At 35.5% G+C, this 20363-nt stretch overlaps 1 protein-coding gene across 6 annotated transcripts in view; it reads left to right on the top strand.

Moving 5' to 3' along the window:
* Positions 1 to 132: 132 nt before the first annotated feature.
* The window catches only part of LOC133518258 (proton-coupled amino acid transporter-like protein CG1139), a 36042-nt gene continuing 15811 nt past the window's right edge, over positions 133 to 20363 (top strand). Inside the window, exons 1-5 of one of the 6 annotated variants that reach the window (XM_061851905.1) lie at positions 133 to 255; positions 14211 to 14277; positions 16155 to 16232; positions 18130 to 18280; positions 18839 to 19045. In XM_061851905.1, the coding sequence (XP_061707889.1) occupies positions 14225 to 14277; positions 16155 to 16232; positions 18130 to 18280; positions 18839 to 19045 (489 nt within the window). In that variant the 5' untranslated portion in view covers positions 133 to 255; positions 14211 to 14224. The other 5 variants (XM_061851914.1, XM_061851933.1, XM_061851923.1 and 2 more) reach the window with 5 other exon arrangements.

Below are 20363 nucleotides of genomic sequence, written 5' to 3'. Positions count from 1 at the left end.
TTGAAGTAAATCAGTTCAGCATTTTTTGTTTACTTATAGATAGAAATTGGGGACGTAAGTAACAGAAACGAACAACGCGCGACGGTAGAAATTGTGGATAATGTGTACATTTGTCAAATTGGTGGGGCCGTGCTCGCTGTCCACTCGGCGCAACGCCGCCGCCGCGCTGCCGCCGCCGCCGCGCCGCCGCGCCGCCCGCTCTAACGCTCATAGCCCGCCGCGCCGAGCCGAGTCTCTCGCCGCTCGACGGTCGAGGTAGGTGTACACGTACGTGTAATAAACGATCCACCCCGAGAAGTGTTCATGTAAATACGAGTGTAAAAAGTTTGCTACTCATTTAGAGCAAAACCATCAGACAAATTTGTTACATGAAAGTAAGTTACATAATTGAGTATGAGTAAGTCGCTTATTATTAAAACGAATCGTGCTGTAAATATTTATGTCTATTAATCTGGTGAGTTACAACCTTATTACTCATATTTTACTTAATCTACGTTTACACACAAATAAACAAAATAATTTAAAACTTATGACTAGTTGTTTACAGTTATTATACAACCTAAAGTAACAGTAGACATCAACAAAAAAAAAAAATTAAATTCACTTGGGGTTTAAAATACGTGTATGAAATGTAATTCTTGTTTTAATGTTTACTTTACTAATTTAAAGGATTAGTTTTACTGATATGTTTGTATGGAGTCGTTGCCTAAATAACCCGGTCACCATAATGGGGGGGTGAGGGTGGGTTGCCGGAGCCGGCAGCGGGAAGGCCCCGCGCAGGCGCCGTGGACTGCGCTCCTAGCGCCAACCATCCAACTATCTCACTACCCTGCTATAACGAGCGCTCAATAATTCTATGACTACCATAGTACACATTTAGAATACAAGGACCGTTTGACGTATTATAAACGGTTTTGCAGGAGTATTACATTATAAACCAGCTTGGGTTAATTTTGCGTAATGTTTTTATTATTATCTTCTTCTTCTTCGGTCTCTTCAGTTCCTTGTTTTAATAGGCAAGTTTTGCTAAAACGTTTACACGCACTGAAACTGAAATTAATTACAAGTCTGGCAAGTCGATCATAAACCTGAGTATGTACTTACATCTGCATGTACGTAGGTAATAAATGTAATAACTAGTAATAACACTAACTATCTGACAGTTTTTTTTAAACGCATTTATAACCGGCTGTACGTAATGCCAAGAAAAAAATTACTAGTAAAAATGATCCATATGAGCCAAATCTTGAGGGATCTGCTAACAGCCACCGAAAAATTTATCTATCCATTTTCCAGCTGCATCATTAAATTATTGTAATATTGTATAAAAATATATCACTCATTTATAGTAGGTACAGGTCTTAATTAATTGAAAAATAATAAACATTACAATCAAACAACCCATTCATTGATTATCGAATTCACAAATTTTTGATGTCTAAATATGTTTCCTTCGATACAATTTAGTGAATAAAATTATATTTAAACTTATGAATTGATGTAAATATAAGAATTCATTCAGATGATTTAAGAATGTGAAATTTAAAAAAATGCGGCAAAGTGCGAATCGGACTCGCCCATGACGGGTTCCGTACCATTTATGACGTATTAAAAAAAACTACTTACTAGATCTCGTTCAAACCAATTTTCGGTGGAAGTTTGCATGGTAATGTACATCATATATTGTTTTTAGTTTTATCATTCTCTTATATTAGAAGCTAAAGGGGGGAGAGGACACACATTTTACCACTTTGGAAGTGTCTCTTGCACAAACTATTTAATTTAGAAAAAAATGATATTAGAAACCTCAATATCACGTATGGGTTTCATGAAAAAAACATTTTTTGAGTTTCAGTTCTAAGTATGGGAAACCTTCAAAATTTATTGTTTTTTTCTTCTATTTTTCTGTGATTTATTGCTTTTTTTTTCTATTTGTGTGTGTATCTTAATGCGGTTCACAGAATACATCTACTTACCAAGTTTCAACAGTATATTTCTTATAGTTTCGGAAAACAGTGGCTTTTACATACGGACGGACAGACAGACAGACATGACGAATCCATAAGGGTTCCGTTTTTTGCCATTTGGCTACGGAACCCTAAAAATAAAAACCGACCAAGAGCATGTTGGGCTATGCTCAGTGTAGAATTCCGTAGTTACAATAGGAATAGGCTAAACGTAGAGATGGGTAGGGGTGAGTAAATACTGAGTATTTACTCAAAGTACCCGATAAATACCCGTATTTACTTAGTCATTTAGGTGGGAAAAACTAATTTTTCAGTTGCTAAAAAATATTTAAAAAAGTGTGATTTAAGAACTAAATTGTTTCTTAACAATATTTACATATACATTAAAAAACATGCAGGACCCTTAGTTTTGAAAAAAAGGTAATCATCAGAGAGAGAGAATTTTGTTTTAAATAAGAAGATATTTACTTTAAAAATATGGGACTTAAGTTCTATCGATGTTTTAGATAACTGCATGTCGCGCAAAAGTGCGTATTTATGCTGGTATGTATTAAATTTGGCCTTTAGAAACGGTTTTTTTTTTTCAAAGTATTCAATTTAAAAAAAATTTCTTTTAAGAAACATTCAAGTTATTTTTAAAAATTCATTTAATGATGTGCAACACGTTGGTGGTTTCTGATTTTTCTTTTGAGATAATATTTTACATGTATGGCATGTCCCCATTAAAAATATATTCCATACAATTTTGAGTACTTATCGTAATCTAGTAGTGGCTTACAAATTATATCTCTATCATATCTATATTTCAAATTTAAATGCCCCCTTCAGCACTCTCAATAGTTTATACCCACCAATTTAAGTATAAACGAGTAAATACGGGTACATAGAGTAAATACTCAGTACTCAGTTTCACTACCCATCTCTAGCTAAAGGAGAGCTACTACTGTGCCTGTCAACCGAATTAAACACTACTTTTCATATCGAATGCGAGGAAACCAAATAAGATAATGAAAATTTGCTTAATCAGTAGTAACTAGTAACATTGCAAGATTTACTTGCAATCGGAGACTTTACATTTCTGGGGATAAATAACCCTAGCAAAAAACATTTAGATTGTAATATTGTATAACAATTTCGGGTGAAAAGTCTAAAACTAGATTCATTTTACTAGTATCATTATCATCAGACTCATCATACAATAAACAGTGTTTCCGAATTTCTTACACTGGCAATCATTTTCATGATAGGTACACGTAGTGATTATATGCTCTTTGGATAGGTAGGCACTGTTGTCAGTGTCATTGTGGCGGCTTAATTGAAAAATACTTAAAATACTAAAAGTGTTGAATATTAAATAATAAATGACAAAAAATCCGCAAGATAATACATAGTCAAGAGCGAAACATTGTCAATAATGTAAATAATAAACTGCTGGAAAAGAACCGTACGGGAAATTTAACTATTTCGCTACGAAACATTTCTAGGGCTGAAAGGTAAACAAATCAAAATGTCATTATAGTCTAGTTATTACGACTTGGTCATTGTAGTGTTATGTTATATATACAAGGAAATACAGTAACAAAAATGGGTTTGAGTTTGAAAAATATTTACTTTGAGCTTTGGAGACGATCAATCTTGTTCATTAACAATGTACGAGAACTTATATAAGGTTACGGAATATACCTACCTAGTAACATGATCATCATCATCATGGTGGCCTTTTTCTGATCCAATCGGATGTAGGCCTCTTCCCTAGGACGTATTTAGTAACATGACAGCTTTAGAGCTGAGCTCAGATGATGGTGTGGCTAATAGTAGCCACATAATCTGGTATGTTAAGACTAAATTAAATATACATATATAAATTTCTAGGTAAATCAGAGGCCTCGATTACGCGGATTACGAAAGAAGGACGTTCTTCCCAAGGATTTAGGCTGTCAAAGAAAAGCAAACCAAAAATAAAAAAAAGATACAATTAGGCGACCTGATCTCTGTGTGATGCGTAAGAAAATACATGGATTTTATACGGTAAAAAATAAATACCAACAATAAAAAAATGGTTATTTGTAGGTATTCCGATTTTCATTACGGTGAATAAAAGTATGTAAGTCAAATTAACGGGTTCCCAATACATACTGAACAATAGCGCCCTCTTGACAATGATCTGGAGGCACGGTAGTGCCCTTGCCAAGATAAGCAAAGGGAAACGCAAGGGCACTACCTACCTTTTCTCGAAACTTTTTTATCGTTTTTTTGTCGATTATACTAGACTGATCTCTAGAATTGTGGGGTATGCATATTAGACCGGAGTTTTAGTTCTGATCATTGTAACGGGATTCCTAGGCTCCTGTAAACCTAATGTTGCCAGGTTGAAAAGTGGTGCCGTTATCCCCACCAGCCCTTTGTTTTTCCCCCTTGCAATTCTCATACATTCTCTATCGAAAAAACCCACCTTTTTCACAAATAGGACTTATTTGAGTACAAATTAATCGGACAAATTGGACTTAACGTAATTGCACTATCAAACTAATACTGGTATCAATTTAAAATACGTTTCATTATTACCTTTATATTGACATATTTTGGTTATTTTTTTTTCTTTTGAGATTAAACTCATTTTGAAAAAAATATGAAAGTAATTGTTTGAAGGGTCGCGCGTTATGCTCATTTCTAAGGCGTTTCCATTGTGGGAAAATGGTCAAATAATACTTATCCACTTACCAGATGTTAGAACAACGTGTATTTAATCCACCCAAGCCAGACGAGCTAAATAGGTGCACTAAGTAGTTCTAATAAGAGTTGGAGAGTGTAATATACTCGTATTAATGACAGGTGAATTCAGCCATTTTGCTATTTATCAGGTTTTTCAGTGGTTCAAGGGAATGCAAAACTACATTTCAAAATACTTTAAAATGTTCCTATGTTGTACATTACTAAAGGTAGACTGTGCTTTTTCAAACATACATAACGCCTTTCAAAACATCGCAACTTAGTCAGGTTTTCTGTCACAAAGATTTTTATAAAAAAAAGCTGTAGGTACAGATCCCTTATTATTTTAATTATTATATATATATAATAACGGATCTGTACCTACAATATATATATATATATGATTTAAAAGTTTATTTAATGCTGGATTATTTGCAATATAATTTAACATAATTAGCTAGATCTTTTATCTTTCTTAAAATACATAATTCGTGAGTATTAGATTGTCTAAATTGCTACTGTATGTGTTTTACCGAATCTAGTCGTTGGATGGCAGTCAAAAATTAGAGTGGCACTGAAAAATATCCTATGTTTAGCCGACAAGCCTGAACTTCAGCAGGCTTGTCGGAGAATTAAATGCTAAGTGATAAAATAACGTTCTAATAAAGTAGGTTCATACAAATAAACAACTGTGCATATTTTATTAATGTGACACTGATTTTTACACCTTTTTGTGAAGTATATTTTTTCTCAATGCAGCAATTTTCTCGATTAAAATTATAAAAACAAATATTTTATGTCACAGCCACTTTTTTCCGAAACTATAAGAACTATATTGTTCAAGCTTGGTAAGTAGATGTATTCTATGAACCGCATTAAGATTTTCACACAAAAATAGAAAAAAAAAAACAATTAATTTTAGGGGTTCCCCATACTTAGAACTGAAACTCAATATTTTTTTTTCGTTTAACCCATACATGTGGGGTTTCTATGGATAGGTCTTCAAAAATGATATTGAGGTTTCTAATATGTTTTTTTTCTAAACTGAATAGTTTGCGCGAGAGACATTTCCAAAGTGGTAAAATGTGTCCCCCCCCCCCCTGTAACTTCTAAAATAACAGAATGATAAAACTAAAAAAAAACATATGATATACATTACCATACAAACTTCCACCGAAAATTGGTTTGAACAAGATCTAGTAAGTAGTTTTTTAATACGTCATAAATGGTACGGGAACCCTTCATGGGCGAGTCCGACTCGCACTTGGCCGCTTTTTTGATAATGGTTTATATAGGTAATGTTAATGTCACTGTTTCAGACCTTAAGAGAGAGACATTATTATAATAATGGTAATACTTAGGAGTTTAGGTATATTTAAGGAATTCTATAGAAACTCGGAACGAAAATATACCCATACCTATTGTAAGCATGTACAGTCACCTGCAATAATATGTTACTCTTCGAAGGTCGCAAAAATATGTGACACGCTCTTATGGCTCTACAATAAATCAGATCGTGTCAAATATTCTTGCGGCCTTCGTTGTGTAACATATTATTGCAGGTGACTGTACTAGGCATCGTTTAGAATAGGAATAATAGTATTCAGAAACTTGGCAAGAATTACTGGCAGTCATATTGAAATAACTAAAATAACCCAGCTCTACTACATGTATTACCTATGCATATGCCTTTTTAGCAGGTATCATCGATTTATCTGCTCATTTAAGAAAAAAGTATACCTTAAAGGTAGGAAGTGTCACTCATTCATTTGCCGACGATGTCACGGAACAATCACAGGCACCAGACACCTGTGTCGGTTACCCGTTTCTAGAAATACGAGCGGTCGGCGGCGTTCCCAGTACCGGCCGACCGATTCCGCAGTCACGTCGCCATTCGCAAATAGCTGACACTGACACACGAACATTGTTACGCAAGTAAGGAATGGACTCATTTCAAATAGTTTAGTGACACATATTGCTTACAATATAGTGGCTTTAAAAACGAAAATCGTGATTAACGCAGCTAGTTACAACAGTAAGTTCATTAGCCCAATGATAAACTAACTTTATTTATTAATTTGGTGCTAACTTGTTAGTGGAGATAGTTATTTTGGTGTGTATTTTATTCCTTATCACATGAAGCTCATTGTTATGATAGATATTTATACAATCAATAAATATACCCTTTCAATTATTGAACAATAATAACATATGTAGTAGCCGAATGGATCTGACGTCCATCTTTCGATCCGGAAGTCGTGGTTTCAAATCCTGGCTGGTATCAATGAGCTTTTCGGAACTTATGGACGGAATATCATTTGATATTTACCACTAAGGTGGTAATTTTTCGGTGAAGGAAAACATCGTGAGGAAACCTGCATAGGTACATCCTCGCAGAAATTCAATGGTATATGTGTAGTTCCCAACCCGCATTGGTCCAGCGAGGGGAACTATTAGCCTAAGCCCTCTCGCGCATGAGAGAAGGCCTGTGGCCAGCAGTAGGACGTATATAGGCTGATTAATTATAAACTTAACATAATTTGATATTAACAAATTAACCAGCGTTGGTAGCCTAGCGGTATTATGATAGCGTGCGACTTTCAATCCGGAGGTCGCGTAGTCAACCCCCGACTCGTAGATACCAGTAAGCTTTTCAGAACTTACATCGTGAGGAAACCGGACTAAACCCACTGACGCCTAGTTTCCCCTCTGGGTTGGAAAGTCAGATGGCAGTCGCTTTCGTGAAAACTAATACCTACGCAAATTCTTCGGATTATATAGTTACCAAGCGGGCCCCAGGCTCCCATGAGCCATGGCAATAAACCTAAAAAATATACCCTAAAAAAGAACATAAAATAGATACCGTTCTGTTGATCTTTGCCGCGACACGTCTTCTTTAATATGTTGAATTGTTCCTGCATGCGCTTTATTAACTTTTTGTTGTTGCGTATTACTTATTACAATATACTATTTAATCATATCAAGCCGAATATTAGTAAACTGAGAACAGAAGTTAAATATTACCGTTAGTCTTGGAAATAGTACCTAGGTCGTCATATATATGAATTAGTTTTTCTATATATGATAATAATACACACAGCTTTTAAATTAAACTTCAGTAATTAACTCTAAAGTCCTAACATCCAAACTATACGTTGCAAGCTATTCCGTGGCGGTGCAATATATAATAAACACAAACATACAACAAAAAGGCTTCAATTAAGTATTTGTACCTATTATTTATTATTATTGGGGTTTCGGGCCTTTGAGTGCCACGTCGACCAGGTAGTGATCTATTGTGACAGCCCTTTAAAGTTCATTACTGATGCCCGTTGAATCCAGGAAATTCCAGATTCTTTGGGCCGTAATGTTCTGTACCTATTTGTACCTATACAACGTTATACAGTTACTTTCGAAGGAATCAATCTGCTGAAAGCTATTATGACATGTCCAACGTTATGTCATTCAAAATCGTATTCGCTTTTTAACAGAATGGAGCGTCCACTTTTTATCTAAGGTCTTTTATTTATCACTTGCTAAAATCTTTCGAATTACGGACTTAACTCTATCACTCCCTCCGCGCCTCCGGATTTGCAATAAGTATTCTCGGATGTGTTAATATTATGTCTTAATTTCTATTTTTATAAAAAAAAATTGTTGCTCATTTACTAATTAAGGAAGAGCGGTGCCTCTTAACAGAGTATTTGTTACTTAAAAAGAGGCGCCAACACAACTGTTTAAGTAATTCTTAAACAGAATAAACATTTCAGCAGTAAACAAAGAGACATTATTTTTAGAGAACAGAGATTATACTCGTATACTGTAACTGCAGGGCTAACCTTGTCTGTCTGTATCTAAAATATCTAAATACAGGTTTAAATATTGACTAAACGTAAATGGCTAATATTTTAATGCGGATCTCATAAAATATATTCACTCGTCGCAATTTCTTTGAAATCGACCTAGTAATTAGTATAAACATTAAAGCTTTAGAGACATAAAAAGCTCAGACGTTACTGAACATTTTTACAATAGTAGGTATAGATAGAGTTAAACTTTATGAGTTAATATACTATAGTACCTCCGTCTTACATAAAACTGCAGCCAAATAACACTAGACCCATAGTGTTGTTATGTTCCTGCCGGTGAGTAAGGTTGTCAGAGCTCAATGAGGGTGTGGAATGTTAGGGTTGGCAACGCGCATGCTGCGCTGCTTACCATCAGGTGGACTGTAAGCTTGATTGCTACCGACGTAGTAAAAAAAAACCGGTCAAGTGCGAGTCTGACTCGCACAGGAAGGGTTCCGTATCATTATCCATAAAAACGGTCACTGTACAATCCAAGTACTGACCCCGCCCGACGTTGCTTAACTTCGGTGATTGGATGAGAACCTCGAGATTGCAAAGAAATATTTATTTTATTCTGTTTTTAGTATTTGTTCTTATAGCGGCAACAGAAATACATAATCTGTAGAAATTTCAACTGGCTAACTATCACAGTTCAGGAGATACAGCCTGGTGACAGACGGACGGACGGACGGACGGACAGACAGCGAAGTTTCAGTCATAGGGTCCCGTTTGACCCTTTGGGTACGGAACCCTAAAAATTATACATGAGTTAATTTTCAAATGAGCATTTAATGCTGTTCCAAGGCTACAATTCTAAGTACATTGAACGAACAGTATTGCTATCAGTATACTTTATTATAAATGTTATACTAGTAAAATATACTTATATTCCTTAAGTATGAATAGTTTGTGATAAAATCGAATTTCATACCCTAAAAACGGCAATATCTACCTTTATATCATGTATCCCACAGTGTGGTTTGGCTCGGCAAAAAAACACAAGTTCGGATGTAAGCAACGTGTTGTCAAATACTTTATTACTTTATAAAAAATAATGCGTTATTTACTAAAACCAGGAAAGCATTTTTGTGTTTGTCCCACACGGCACTGTTTTTTCTATGACTCAATGAATCTGGTTTGTTTATTGATCTACCATTAACCATTACATAATTTTAACTAAAGGTACAATAGTACATTGTTTGGGCTTCGATTTCCAACGGTAGGTAGTGGACGCAATGACAGTATTTTTAATCAAAGAACCGAAGAACAGTAAATTTTCTTGTACGACGTATTACAACATTTGTGTGGGCTCTTATTCATTGATATACAATTTACATAAAAATATATTACCTTCAGTTGGCATTATGATGTAAAAATATAGTAATTAATAAATATGTGAATCGGGTAAATAATGTACGAAAGATAGCCAGTAAATATTTTTGGCGACATTTGTATGGGAACATTTGTACGGCTATTTCGACCAATATATATTGAATGTGGCTTACAAATGCCGACACAGTGCTATACAAATCTCTCCAGGATCTCACAAATGCCACAAAAATATAACAGTTTTGATACTGACATAGAATATCGAAAAAATGCCATTTACATACTAAAAACGCCTTACAAATGGCTAAATAGTGCCATACAAATGTCAATATTTAACTAAATATAGGAAGTAGAGTGGTGCCTCGTACAGTATATTTTTTTGTTAAAAACCCTTCCTAAAACGATGATTACAAATACAAAATTCAAATACAAATTTCACAAAATACCCTCTTCAAGAATTTACCCACATATTTGAGGAAATATTAATGTACCTAGTGTAATTTGCTTTAAAACCAAAACGATCTGTTAGGGACCGTGCGCGTTGGAGGCTCTGCCATCTTGTGGCCTTAATCGGAACCATAAACATGTACCTACATTTACACGTCACGTGTTTTCTTGTGCATAATAGGTTCTTGTGGGCTACATCGGAACAATGAACATCACATTTACGCCTCGCGCCAAAAATCTGACGGCTCCTGTGCTGACTCCTACAGTGCATGCACGCTCCCTATGCTCATTAAATATTTTTGAGTTAACAATGATTAGTTTGGAGTCATTTGCTTTAACAGTAAGATGGAAAAAATGAGTTTTAATTTTGGTTATTATTTACTATTTTTGGCAGTAAAAATTTTGACGTTATATTTTAATTTTACTATATCTGATGATCATGTTCTGGACAATGTTAATTCTTAAAAATGTTACATTATATGTAAAATGCTAACAAAATCTGTCTTATTTGTTTACATTATTTGCCATTTGCATTGAACTCCACTTCTCATCATCATTCTATTCATCGTATATGCACCATATTAACCCTGGAACACCGCCATCTACAATTAGCCTTTACAGGTCTCAGTAAATTTCGACATGCTACTGCTTATGAATATTTCTAATAACAAATTAATAATTACGTGAGCATTAAATATAATATGGTATTGCAAATAGACTAACTTAAACTTCGCACGAAAACAGTCTCAAAATACCATGAGCAGGCAAATTCTCAAACGAGATACATAGGCCTAATATTCTAGGCCGCTCGTGGCGATGACACATAAATTGGTATCATATTTTACTTGTATGATCGTGAATATGCCTATATAGGATGTAATAAAAATAGTGGGGTCCATTTAAGGACATATTCGGTACCCTGTTCTGATTAGGAAAAAGTAGAAAAAAATAAGTTTCGACGGGAAAAAAATAAACGTTTTTGTATGGGGCAGGTCATTGAACCTTTCATATAAAGGCCACAAACTATCGCGTCAAGGAAAATTCTTCTACTTTTTCCTAATTAGAACACAATATCGAATATGGACTTAAAAAGATCCCCATTATTTTAGTTACCACCCGTATAGCGACATCAGCGATATATTATTAATATGATTGCACGTGATCGTAACTGCGCGCCGCAGATACGCACGTGTTTGTGGTGGCTCAGGGGGCATACCACATTGTTTTATAATTTATAAATGCTTCTGATACCATATATTATTTTATCAGCTCACCGGTGCTAAACTAGGCTCCTTATGTAAACAGTGAATAGACTACTTCGTAAATAAAAATAACTAAATATATGAATATAAGTAAGGTCAAGAGGGTTTAATGCGACTATGGGTTTATTGGACCTATTTGAGTTTTTTTATAAACCACGTGATTTACGAGAATCATATAGTCATCTAGTGACAAAAGCCTGAGCTATTTGGAGAATAAAACACAATTTTAAACCAGTAGGTATACGAGTAAGCGTCCTGCATTTGCTCCATGTTTTGAGCATGACCGTGGTTCCGCCCTAGCGGGTTTGTCTCATTAGTTAAGTCAGTTGACAGGTGTCAAATAGTAAGAAGATATCGTCTAATGAAAGTTGTAATTTTTACCACAGCGTACGTTGTCGTCGCCTATATTCATTCACCCACCACTTCGCACATAGTCAGTGCAATGCCTTAGATAAGGCCATTGAAACCAAAATAACATTACAATGCTTTAAAAAAACCGGCTTAAAAAACTAACCCACAGAAAAGCACAATTTTTTTATATACCCCACCCTATCCTTTTCCAGTCCCTATCCCGTCGTAATCGTAAAGCAAATTTTTGCCAAATGTAATTAATAACTAATAATAAGAAAATTAATAACCATCCGGGTAATTACTTATTAGTTTTTGAAATCGGTGCCACTCCCAAACGTGAACGTAGGCAAGTGTTATACCTAGATATAATATTCCGTGACTACTTTGAATGTGTCTTTGGCAAAAATTACATTTTTGGTACAAGCTTTGATCGCTGACTGTACTTTTCTTTCGACAGGCAACTCTAACACTGATCAAGACAATTCTAACAACCCCAAACTCAATAAGTTTGCGTTATTTTATCACAGAGTTCCTATGGCCACCTCCTGTCTCCATCAACAGATCAGATTAGCATCATATCATCATAATATTGCATTGTCATCCGATTTACATATGTATGCAAAATTTCAGCTTAATCGGAAATCGGGAAATGGGTCAGATTTAGCTTCCAAGGTTTGACCTACACTAAATAAAAGCTTGTAAATAATCTTGTATACTGCTAATCAAAGTTGAAACGCAGTAACTCTGTATAGTAACATAGTTACTTACTAAAAAAAATAGCAGAATAATATACGGGTTCCACCCCAAGTTTTTAGAGTTCTGTACCAAAAAGGTACAAAAGGAACTCTTATGGTGCGACTCTGTTCGTCCGTCCGTCTGTCTGTCACAAATTGTGACTCACAATGCTATAAATATTTCGAGAACTGCTTAAGCTATCGATTTACTATTCATTTTACTGGAAAAATATAATCAGACCTCTATCCGGGTAACTTTTTTTTAATTAACAAAAAACATTTCCGAATTCAGTTTGCAATTTAACCAGCTCTACGTGTGTTTATTAAAGTTGAAATTTCTATGTGATTACATTAAAGACACATTTTTTCAAATAAAAAAAATATCAATTTTTGAAATCTGTTCACATGATAGAAAATTATCCCCGACAAACCAACATACGTGCATCGCGCAAGTTAGTGGCAATTTGCCGATAGATGGCGCTGTACACAATTATACTTAGTATAGGTACTTTTGATCAAAAGTCTTTCAATTTTATAGTTACACGAGATAATTCAAAGTTTGTACAGTCAAGTGCAAAAATATGTATCGAAAGAATCGTCTCATAAATATGGTACTAGCTCTTATTACACTGGAATAAGATGCTATGGGACATATTTTTGAGTAAGATGTGTACACCCATATTTTTACACTTGACTGTACAGAACCCTCGGAGCGCGAGTAAAACGAACTCGCACCTGAGCGCTTTTTTCAAACTAGTGACGATTTGTTATATTGTATTTTTGTCGGAAATGTTTTTCGCTCAAAAGCTCTAAAAAATCACTAAGGTAACTTGCGCACTTGCATCAAATATGCTATTTTAGCTAACACAGAATTTTCGTGGTGCACACTTTTATTCTGTTAGAATCTAACAAATGACCAGAAATTTATCTTCCTGAATCTTGATGTCTTCTCAGCGTCTGTGTATTTGTACGCGTGTCACCTAAGGCGTTAATTCCCTCGGTTTAATTAAATCATATATGTATTCCCATTTATGCTGAGATTCGGCTGCACCACCTACCTATATATAACCTTATATAGCTATTGTATACCAGGTACTCGTATTCAAATAGACAGCGGTAATTCTACAAGAGTCCTTATATCTTATACTCGTAAATGTAATGCCAGTTTGATTTTGAAGACACCGCTTACAGGACAAGTTAACAAAAAATAAATAAAGAACACCTTAAGTATATTTAAAAGAAACAGTTGATCCTGTGACATAACCTTCAGTCAGTGCACAGAACGGATCAATTAAGGAGATTGCGTCAGCAGAAGGCTCGCCTACTCCAACCGTTTCTCGCGCCACACGCTGATCAATGAGCCTATATATAGTGTACACACCAATGACGACAAGTAGCACAACTGACTGCGGCTAGTTCTCGATGGGGGACATCCTGAACCCATTATCGTACCCTGCTACCGACTCCACGATCCGACCACTCACTCGACATATTTGTCGTTAAGCGCACGCATCCGACCAGTCAATTCCCTATTGATTTGTAATACCGATATATCGGTTGCAGGCGCCGCGTACGTAATGGAGGAGAAGACAGAAACCGTACATTTGCAGCCGATAGCCGAGCCAACCAAGTAAGTCTAATAATGTTAGCATTCGATCTCTAGTTAATTTCTTTCTTCATGATTCTCTTAGGGTAATTCTTCCTAGGTTAAATAATACTCACATGGGTAATCATCAACCTTATTTATCTAATTATAGTAAACTGGGACAAGCCCGTCGGAAACGTGAAGATATCTCATTTATTACATCACATACTCGTACCGTCATCATCTCAATCTTGCCATCTAACAATGTACATGCCGCGAAGGTAGGTAATAACATGCACTTTTATTATTAATTAAATTTTAAATCAATATGTAGATCAACATGCGGTACAGATATATTGATAGCAGTCCCGATAGGTAGCCTTAATTAAGAACTTATAATAATGACAAATCGTAACAATATGGTGTCCATGTGAACATATTTATGATAATATGTAGGTACTAATTAGCTAGGCTAACACCGCCATGAGCTTTAAAAATGTACTCGTAGTCAAGAAGTTACGTCGGTTAGCGTGGCAGAGATTTTAGGTTTCGTAGCTGGTACTTTCAAACAATAGTACCAGCTACTCGAAAATTTGTGCAACAACTTTGTACATTAATTGCAATCAAAATATCAAAGTAAACTTGTATAAACACTATTGTGCATAAACACGATGTTTACGCGAGATCGGTGCAGTCGCGTAGTTAATGAGTTCTGAAATTACAAACTGCATTCAACTGGGATAAGATTGAACATTCTCATTCAGAGACGTAAAACATTCAATCAATATGCTACGCACTTGATTTATGATTTTGTTAATACATATCATAGGTATGGCATTATATCAACGTGATGTAAAAAACAATAGAATTTTACAGCAGCATCATACCATAATCCGTCTAATTAAGCCATGCGAACGATTTGAAACAGGCTTCGATTCATTTCTTAAAATAGTTATTTGTTTTACAAGGAGGCCAAGTGGTTGTTTACCACTCGGATATCCTAGCGAGCGAAAGATATTAAAATTGAAAATTGGAATTTTGAGGGTTGCGAGGGTTTCAAGGCACGAGGGTTAAACAAACTTTGCACTCAAGTGAAACTCAAGCCAACACCACACCAACGCAAGTAAAAACTGTAAAATATTAAAAATCAAATTCGAATGAATTCTATCAGCCAGTACTTTGCCACGCATGTGAATAAAATACAACTTTCTTATCAGTTTATGAAGTACCAAGAGAGCCTTAACGAGTTGATGTGGTGAAATAGTTATTTGTATTACAAAGGGGCAACGTTGTTATTTAACCCCTCGGGCTAATATTAATACCCGTGCAAGCGAAGAATTACAAAAGTGAAATCTCGAGCATTTCGAGGGTTTCAAGGCACGAGGGGTAAACAAACTTTGCCACCGAGTGAAACTCAAGAATTTCACCACACCAACGCGAAATATACGCTATTAAATATTTATCATTCAAAATTGATTCCACCAGCCAAAATTAGGAAATAATTCATAATTAGGAAATAAATCAAAATTTGCATCTAGTTAACTACTTTGCCACTCTTGTGGATAAAATGCAACTTTCTCATTAGTTTTTAAAGTATGTATCAAGGGAGCATTTACCAGCTTATGTGGTGAAAAATAATTTATCGCTCTTACAACATCAAATTTTATTAAAACGGGCTAGCTTAGGTAACAGTATTGACGCGGCATTTGCCTATTCCACAAATAGCAAAGACAATCTGTTTGCCTGCCCCATTCCTATCTGAATTTCTTGTGTCTAACCACAGAATATTTAATACATAATATAATGCTTATATACTGATATCATTTAATGCAGCCCCATAATACTTGGCCAAGAAATTGTAATCGCTGGGATGTTCCAAAATACAATTATACTGAAAGTAAAACTTGCGTCCCTATTTCCAGAGATGGCGTTCCCGCCAGTTTTGCCGACGACGAGGACTATGATCCGCACGAACATCGACAAGTCAACAGACCCACGAAGTAAGTTTGATTATGCAAATAAATATAGGTAATTATAGTACGTTACTGAAGAGGCCGGGAAATAAGGACTTGACGTCCGAAACATGTATGCTTTTCTCAAAAATGCAATGAAATAAAACCACAAAAAACAGTAAAATCAAATTATACAATGACATTTTTTCATTTTCCGCCAAAATGTTTTTGTTTTCTTGGACGTTTTAAAAAAAAATTTAAACTGTTTATTTCCGCAAACAATTACAAGGAAATATATACTTAGTACTAATCTCACATTTTAGTACTAAAATATTTTCGTCATGAAATTTTTTTTCTTCTACTTTTTCATAATCAAACTACTTTACCGAATATCTCCTTATAGGGATCCCCACTATTTTTGTTACACCTTTTGTCTAAGGATAATATTTATAATTCTCGTAATTTATTCAGTAACAAATTTAACAATAGCTTCATTAGAATTTTAGCTCGTCTGTAACGGCCCTTACCGTGGATATTTTAGTCTTTTACTCGTAACCATACCTCTAGTAGAAAAAAAAATGACTTAATAAATTTTTTTAAAATAAAACTTCTACGCAATTATGGCAAAAATGTCTTATATCATTTTAGAAAAGGGCTGATACTACTCTTCAAACTGCTGGATCGATTTTTATAAAATATAAAAAGAAAACATTGAAATCGGTCCATTCGCTACTATGCCACGCAGACATTGATGCAAAACGTTTAACACCCCTCTTTTTGCGTCAGGGTCGGGGGTTATAAATCAAAATGAATGACATTATGCATTTAAACAAAAGACGGTTGCCGTCCAGGCCTAGAATTAGTGTTGGTTTAGACTCGAGTCCTTTGAATCCTCGGCTTTAAGACGATTCAGTTTTTCAGATTCTTATAATTAAGACGAAACTCGAGTTCTTTTCAACTTATTAGAGACTCGAGTCTTTTGTAGAGGCTTGAGTCCTTTTCGGAGAACTTGTATTCTTTTTACAAATAACTTCGAAATGCCTTGTCTTGTAAAATTCATGGATATAAATAACATAAATCATACAATAACGCCTATTTCCTGTACTGTTGTTTAGGTAAAACCTATAAAATTGTTGACTGAGTCTGTATTCGGAGACTCGAGTTCTTAAAATATAAATAAAAGCTTCGAATACTTCGAAAAATACATCGAAGCCTATTACGAGTATAAGGAACATAACGCCAAAACTTCATTGCAGGTTTGAGAAAATAATATTAATATGGCCGAAATATGTAAGATGAGGAACAGTAAAAACATTATGATAGGAGATTGATAGTGAGTTTGCCCACATCAAGGCTGCAGCGTAACATTGCAACAGCAATGCTGCAGTTGCCATTCGAATGTCACCTACAGCTCTAGGTACCCAAAGAGTAGTACGAGTATGTCCATAGCATTGACATTGGGGAATGGGGAATTGGGGAATGGCTGTAGGTGGCAAGTGGTGTGTATAATGATACATATTTTGGATTTTATTGGACTTTTTGACGCATAAGTAATAACAATAAAATGTATTTAAAGACATAGTATGTTCTTAAATGCCTGCGCACGCAATAATTAAGGTAAAAATCAAGTCGCCTCAATAGGAGAGTTGCAGTGGAAAGGGAAGGAAAAGAAGGGGAGAAAGAAACTCTTCCTCACCCGCGGGAATGCTTGGTTATTAGATAGAGTTCATCTAAGCTAACTTGGCCTGACTTTAACTTGCGAAATTAAAAAAAAAATTGCGTAATTTAATTGAAAAGGATTTTATTGAAGAAATTAATTTATAATTTTATTCATGTTCAATATTGTTTTCGTAAATCTATTCCCGTCATAAGAGTCTAAATTCAAGTTCATATTTTAGAAATCGATACCACGCATAATATTTTAAGTGAGCTTCACACACTGCAGTGATTTCGAGACGCTCGTTCACCTGCTGAAATGCAGCTTGGGCACGGGCATTCTCGCCATGCCGCAGGCGTTCGCGCGCTCCGGCCTCGTCACCGGGATCATCTCAACCGTCATCGTCGGCGCGCTCTGCACTTACTGTTTACATGTTCTGGTTTGTACAAGTACCTATCTGCTAATTCGGTAAGAAATGTTCATGGGTTATTCGGGTTAAAATAATAGTTCTCCCTGAAAGGAGACCGCGCGCAACATTTGGATCTCTCTAACTCGTTGAGCACTAACCTGATGAAAACTTTAAAAGTTTAATTACCTATCTAACCTACATTCTCACCCAACATATATATATATATATATATTTAAACGAGTGTACCAAGGACATCAATTCTCTTTAAATGTTCTGGTAGTGCGAATGCCGTATCCGAGCTTTTCTTGGACTTAAAACATTGTATCTTCACCACTTAGATGACCTCTCTGTTGTTGCGGGTGTATATGGGTGAGCGTAGTCGCTGGCCACCAGGTGATTCGTCGGCTAATAATGTTTTTTAAGTTATACATTCATAAGACAAAACATATTTTAATATCTTTGAAATAATACGGCATAAGTAGACCGGAACAGTTAAATGAGCACTATACACAATCATTTTAAATGACGGTTAACAGAAGATCGTAGGACTAGTAAACACCAATATCTCTAGTTTGTTTATGTGTACAGGTACGTTCCCAGTACGACCTGTGCAAGCGTCTGCGGGTGCCGCTCCTTACTTACCCCGAGTCGATGGCGGCGGCGTTGTCGCGCGGGCCGCCCGCGCTCCGCGTGCTGGCTCGCCCTTCGGCGCTCGCTGTCGACATATTCCTCGTTGTCTACCAGCTTGGAATCTGCTGCGTCTATATTGTCTTCATTGCGGAGAATATTAAAGCGGTATTGACAAGTTATGTTCATATCTACTTTCCACTGATGTTTATAACCAATTATTCGATATCTCGAAGCCTAGGTATGATGTCATAACACCGCGCTAGCATAACAATTGGCAAACTTAAACATATACTCGTACCCCCTTATTCATAAACGTTTACTAAAGTTACGAAGCCGCCAATAATCGTTTGTCCCTCTCTATCATACCAATACGTCGGAAAGGGACAAACGATTATTAGCGGCTTCGTAACTTATTAAGTAGACGTTTATGAATAAGGGGGTTAGTGGGTAATATTTGTATAATTATTAAAAGATGATTTATTTCTAAAACGGAATCAGAGTTTAATACTGGTAGTAGAGTGTGATTTGTGGCTGTTGAATAGTGCTCAATGTGTAACAATAGCCTACATAGTGTTGAGCTTTTTATAAACTTAATTCAATTTTTACGCGCCTTTCATTAATTAAAATTCACCGGTTAAATAGGTAGGTATAGTATATTGACCTCAGGTCAATATACTTTTCCATCACACTTGCTCGTAAACGGTGTATAGCCACGAGCGTAATAGAACTAATAGATTTTTAAACGGTGTCGGGCATATATAATGTATGCCAGCATACTGAGATGGACTGAGCTATATTATGCCCATGGGCAATAAATAGGGCATAATGTTTTTTCTATCATCTACACAATTTCTACGCAAGGAGGTATAAATGAGTTTGACTTTTAAAATTATGTCATTTGATTAATTTAATAGCCGTTTAAAATATTTTTACACTAATTATTAGATAAGCATCAGTCCCGATTGTCATATAGATTTAAGAGCATGTAAGATGTATTATCTGTTGGTAATCCTAAATAAATAAAATAATAAATAATAAAATAAATAAATACACAGTTTTCAGTCAAGGCTGATTGCCGGATGGGTTTGTGCTTTTAATGCCTAACCTGTCAAAAAAGACAATACGGCGGACGAATTTTTGAAATGTCACCGTATTTAAGATTATTAAACAAATAAATATTTGGGGACAATCTTACACAGACCGACCTAGCCGCAAACTAAGCAAAGCTTGTACTATGGGTACTACGCGATGATATACATACGTATATAGATAAATACATACTGATATACATAGAAAACCTCCATGACTCAGGAGCAAATATTTGTGTTCATCACACAAATAATTGCCCTTACCAGGTTTCGAACCCGGGACCATCGGATTCAAAGGCAGGCCCACTAGGCCAGACCGGTCGTCAATTTCGCTTATAATTTAGTTTTTTCCTCGCGAGTGTGATGAAAAACATTGTGTGTAACTCTGGGGGTAA

The sequence above is a fragment of the Cydia pomonella genome, chromosome 1 (genome assembly GCF_033807575.1).
Source record: "Cydia pomonella isolate Wapato2018A chromosome 1, ilCydPomo1, whole genome shotgun sequence".
NCBI classification, from domain to species: Eukaryota; Metazoa; Arthropoda; class Insecta; order Lepidoptera; family Tortricidae; genus Cydia; species Cydia pomonella.
This window is presented reverse-complemented; position numbering and strand designations above follow the sequence as displayed.